This window comes from Triticum urartu, unplaced genomic scaffold (assembly GCF_003073215.2).
Source record: "Triticum urartu cultivar G1812 unplaced genomic scaffold, Tu2.1 TuUngrouped_contig_9179, whole genome shotgun sequence".
Lineage (NCBI taxonomy): Eukaryota > Viridiplantae > Streptophyta > Magnoliopsida > Poales > Poaceae > Triticum > Triticum urartu.
Genome location: NW_024120197.1, coordinates 1 through 5,549, shown reverse-complemented (window position 1 = coordinate 5,549; position 5,549 = coordinate 1). Strand labels below are relative to the sequence as shown.

Below are 5,549 nucleotides of genomic sequence, written 5' to 3'. Positions count from 1 at the left end.
TGTGTGAGTTGTGCAGGTTGTAGTACGGCTTCTCGCCCGAGTCGTCGGAGGTTGTGTCCCCCCCTCTTGTTCTGCTGCTTCCACATGGGTTACGCAGCCAGGACAATCAGGGGCTTGCACTTCTGATTCTTCTTGTCGCGGGTGGGTCCGGCTTCCATGTCACCCGTCCGGGAGGGCTAGTCTAGGGCCTTGGTGGCTCTGGCGCATTATCGGCCAACTCGAAAAGCTACACTATCGTGCGCACATCATGAACCACCATCTTCACTTGCATTCTAGGGTCCTCGACACCATTATGGAAGGCGGTGACAATCTCAGCATCATTGATGCGAGGAATTTTGGATGAACTTGCGTAGCGTCATGAAGTCCTTTTGCCAAAAAGCGTTCAAGTCAATGATTGTACAGGGCCAGTCGAAAGCCCCTTGGATGTTGGCCATGAACTGTTCACACAGCTCGTCCGAGGATGCAATGGAATTTTGTGGGAGGTTCATGAGTCACGAGCACACCGACTCCTTGAGGGCCATTGGAAACCAGTTCACCATAGCATTAGCCTGCCCGTCATGAGCGGCCTGGATCCTGACAGTGTAGAGTTGTAGTTGGGCTGGACGTACCAAGCGGGCTTTTCGGCCCGCTCATGGACCGCGTTGGACCGGACCGATCGGTCCTGGCCCGCTGGAAAATATGGCCGGTCCGAGCTGTGAATTTCGGCCCGAAAATCCACCGGTCCGGTCCGGTCTTAGCTCGGTTAACTCGGTTGGACCGAAATAAACATGGCGGCTTCTCAATCAGGCAGCCTTCTGGCGACGTGAACCAGCGATGGGGTCTGAATCCAGCGTGGTCAACACGAGGCAGTTCATACTCGAGCAACTGACGCGGCGATGAGGCAGTTCCGACGATGGCGGCGAGAAGTCCGTCGACATGGCGCACGACAAGGGCAGCCGCCCCTTTCCTTTCATTCAGCATAATATTAGCGCAAAAGGATGGAGTATATCTGCCGTTTTCCTTTCCATTCATTCAGCGTAGTAGAAACAGAAAGAACGAGAAAGACGGGATCGATCTGATACGGCCGTTTCCCTTTCCTTTCATTCGGCGTAAAACGTTTTTCATTAATGATCCGGCTTGTGCGTCCACTACGCCCACAACTAGGATTCAGTTCCACGATAGGTCTGATCCACTGTTTACGGAGGACTAGCACACACAAATTTGTGCGCTCATGCACGTGCTACCTTATTTGCATGCGGGTAAGCAAATGCTAAGAAAAAACAACAAAGGCGTGCACAAGATATAGATCTGGCACCGAACACATAGCCCGCGTCGTTGGCTTTCTCCTGGAGGACCCAGCGCGCGCGGGTTCGGCTCCTCTGCAGTCGAACTACTACTGCACGGGTACTGTAGATATCCACATCAACCGTCAATTCCAATCTGACCGCTCTAGTTTCCCCACTTAATTCTTTTAGAAAATGAAAACAAAAACCCCAATTTGTCCGGTGAAATATCTCCTACGGCTGCTTGGCGCCAAACAGAACGCACGTTGGCGCCAAACAGCGATCTCCATGCCTTCGTCCCGCCGGTCTTCCCAAGTCCTCCTTGATCATCCTCCTTTGACCAAGGTATATGTTGATCTATGGGCGGCATAGAGATCCCCTTTTGCCCTATCTCTGTTCTCCTCACGCTGATCTGGAAGTTTATGTGGCATAAAGATCTCCCTTTTGCCCTATCTCTCTATTGATTGTTCTTCTCCCGCTGATCTGCAAGTGGTGTGGATGATCTCCCTTTTGAACTCACTTTTACCATCCTTCTCCTAGCAACAAAAAAGAAGCTGATCAATCTCAAGGTATGTGACATGTGGTCTGATTCTATTCATGTTCTCAAGGCAACAAGAGAATTCCTAGACTGATTTTGCTATATGATCACAGATTACAAAAAAAAAGACAAGGTTTAGTGGAGAATATGATTAACGGCAATGTAGATACAAACAGGTACCATCAATTTTAATAAATTCAGTAGCTAAATTGCAGAGGAGCCGAACCCTCCAAACAACAAGTAGAAAATCAGTAGTGACCAGGGAGGAAGGAGATCCAAAATTTATTCCTGCACCTTTTGGATGATGTTAGAGTGAAAAAATATATTTGAACAGAAGTGATCTCTATTGTTCTAAATAAGCTCAAGATGAAATACATGAATGTAGTCAGAACTGTACATGCAAGTTGTACCATAGGTGCTTTGCTAACAGAAGTGATCTCTATTGTTTTGAATAATCTCAAGATAAAATACATGAATGTAGTTAGATCTTTACATGCAAGTTGTACCATAGGTGCTTTGCTCATGAAATACTTGGGATTTCCAATACTTGACAGGAGATTAATGTAGATGATCTCCCTTTTGCCTTCCTTCTCCTAGCAAAAAAAAGACGATCAATCTCGAGGTATGTAACATATGCTCTAATTGTATTCATGTTCTCAAGGCAGCAAGAGAATTCCTATAGACTGACTATCACATATTACAAAAAAGGAAACGAAAAGGTGTAATGGAGAATATGACCAACTCCAACAAAGATTCAAACAGGTACACTCAATTTTGTTAAATTCTCATGCCATATCATCATATTCTTGTAGTGTAACTAGACAAATAAATTAAGATATGCCTGTTTTTTATAGGACAAATATGATTCCTAGTTGGATGCCTCAAATTGCTATGAAATTTAATTCCACAAAAGAGGCCTGGGGCTTTTGGACTTGTTATGGAGGTCATATTGGTTTTGACGTAAGTGTAAATTACGAAAATAAGAGCAAACTTGATGGGGCAATCACTTCCGCGAGATACGTTTGTTCCAATGAGGGCTACAGAAGTTAAACCTTACCTAAACACCTCGTGATCACAAGAACTATTTGCGAACCAAGCGTCAAAGGGAGTTGATGTATGGTGAAGCTGGAAGTATGCTCAAGTACTTTCGAGATAAAAAAATGAGAATCCTGCATTTGAATATGATGTACAACACGATTGCGATGAACAAATAGCAAATATCTTCTGGGCTGATGCAAAGATGATCATTGACTATGCTCACTTTGGTGATGTTGTTACGTTTGATACTACATTTGGGACAAATAAAGAGTACAGACCCTTTGGTGTATTTGTTGGCTTCAACCATTTTAGAGAAATGGCCATTTTTGGTGTTGCACTTCTATACGACGAGACATTTGAATCCTTCAAATGGTTGTTCAACACTTTCTTATCCATACATAACAAAAAGCATCCTAGAACTATCTTTAGTGACCAGGACGTAGCAATGGGTAATGCAATTCGGGCGGTATTTACAGAAGCATGGCATGGATTGTGCACTTTTCACATAATGCAAAATGCCATCAAACATTTACCTCATAAGAAAAAAGACGAGGATGGCCCAAATGTACTTGCTGATTTCAGTGCTTGCATGTACAAGTACGAGGAAGAGGAAGACTTTGAAGAAGCTTTCACTGCCATAAGAATCAATGTGGATACACAGACTTGGTTGGACAGTATCTATAAAGTAAAAGAGAAATGGGCAAGATGTTACATGAGAAATGCTTACACTATAGGCATGAGAAGCACACAATTAAGTGAGAGCTTGAATAGTGACTTGAAAGACCATTTGAAGTCTGATCTTGACATTCTTCGTTTTTTCAAGCACGTAGAGAGGGTTGTGCAAGGAAAGAGAGATAAAGAGGTAAATGAGGAATATGAGTCGAGGAAAAAATTACCTAGAGTTAGAATAAGAACTCCTACAGTAATACAAGCAAGCAAAGTTTACACACCTAGCATATTTGAAGATTTTCAGAATGAATACGAAAGATCCATCTCAGCGTACATCAAGCCATCGGAGGAAGACAATGCATATACTGTTGCAATTGCCAATCTTGACCCGGAATGCTCTTATGAAGAAGAATGCAAAGTTATAGTTGATGAACAGCAAAAAGTTCTATGTAGCTGTGGCCAATTTGAAAGAGTTGGTATATTGTGTAGTCATGCTTTGAAAGCTCTGGATGTCATGAATATTAAGTATCTTCCAAGCTGTTATGGCGCTGCTAGAAGGAGGGCGCGGAAGATAGGCAGCAGCTGAAGTTTTTCATGCACGAGTTCCTTGGCATAGCTTCCCAAGCAGTTGCATCAGAAGAGTGCATCAAATTAGTAGATGATGCTTTGAAGAATCTAAAGAAGCAAGTTGAAGACAAAGCTCCTACTACTACATGCAGAACTGAAGCCATATCTCAGGAACCAGACATTTGTTTGCAAACAGCTTGCCTGAAGAAAAAGGAAATTCAGCAGAAGACTTCAAAAAGGAAGAAATCATGGCTTGATAATCAACATCCCAGTAAAAAGAAAAAAGGGGCAGCTAAAGTCATTCCCGAAAAACAATCTTCTTCTGTAAATCTCTTATCACTTATCGAAACAGCCTATAGATTTACTAATAACTCAACTAATGTTTGTTCTGATTTATATTTTGCATAGAGAGGAGAGAAGTACATTCCAGTTGCACAATGCGAAGCACCTACAGAGAAAATGACTGGAACAAATGCAGATGGTTTGCGGGACTATGGGTACTATGCTCATTTACTAATGGTATTCCACTTATCTTGTCCAAAATTCCTAAAATCCATTTGTAAGCAATATGATTTTTTGTGTAATCTGTTATGTCTCTCTTTAATTTACAGAGTGAAGCCGATGATATTTGGGACTTGGAAAAGAATCCATATTTTCCTCCGATATGATAATAGTTTGATAGGGAAATAAGAGGAGAGTCATGCATTTGTGGGATTCGTATCCTCTACGTCAACCACAACTACAGCCGTCACTACAGCCGTGAACTGCAGCTAGTAATTCCTTCTATTTGTGATGTGTTTAGTACTTAAGGCAAATACAGAGAGAGCAGCCTTTGCATTCTATTATGGTATTTGTAATTCCTGTAGGCAAAGAGAAAGGAAGAGGAACGTTTGCTTCTGTTTATCTGTTTTAAAGTCAGGAAAAATAGAAGTAGAGTAGCACCTAGTTTTGCTGATGTGTGAAGTGGCAAGGACTTGAGCATTTGCATCACAGTATCCTGGTTTCCAAACGAGATGAACCTCAACTTAGCCTTTTTCAAATAGTTTTAAGATCATCAAAAACTGATTTACAGTAGTCTAGAAATTTGCTAGTAAGAACCATGCCAAAATCTCTATGGATAGTGAGACGACGACACAACGGCGCAGTCAAATCAAATGCAATTGCAGTAAGATAACAATCTGTATTTAGACCACAATACAGCAACATTCAGAAACACAAGCTACATACATATAATTCTGAAGATTTGCACGGACAAGATCAATGGACAAGGGTCATGCTAAACACTACAAGGTAGGAGATAGCCACGTACTGATCTGTGCCTCTCCCGAGCTCGAGAAGCGCCTGCACGGCGGACTCCCACGCGCCGGAGAGGCGGAGGAATAGCTCCTTCCTGGGCGGTGGCGGCGCGGGGCCGGCAGATCCCCATCTGCGAGAGGCTGGAGGAAGCGGGCAGCTTCCATCGAGGTGGAGGGCGT

General features: G+C 43.1%; 1 protein-coding gene across 10 annotated transcripts; it reads right to left on the bottom strand.

Annotated features, from left to right (window-relative positions):
• Positions 1-1,252: 1,252 nt before the first annotated feature.
• Positions 1,253-5,543, bottom strand: LOC125532135. Of its 10 annotated transcripts, none has more exons than XR_007293773.1 (5): positions 5,384-5,543; positions 3,566-3,646; positions 3,372-3,470; positions 2,294-2,393; positions 1,253-1,798 (listed from the first exon to the last, which is right to left on the bottom strand). XR_007293773.1 is itself a non-coding variant. In XM_048696295.1 (3 exons), exons 1-3 carry the CDS (start codon positions 5,498-5,500, stop codon positions 1,712-1,714), a joined length of 291 nt encoding a protein of 96 aa, XP_048552252.1. In that variant the 5' UTR covers positions 5,501-5,543; the 3' UTR covers positions 1,253-1,711. The 10 variants fall into 10 exon arrangements, 3 of the variants coding, with proteins under 3 accessions (XP_048552252.1, XP_048552250.1, XP_048552251.1); XR_007293772.1 differs by lacking the exon at positions 5,384-5,543 and adding an exon at positions 3,789-4,067; XR_007293774.1 differs by lacking the exon at positions 5,384-5,543 and having other exon boundaries at positions 2,198-2,393; positions 3,566-4,067.
• Between the last annotated feature and the right edge of the window lie 6 nt (positions 5,544-5,549).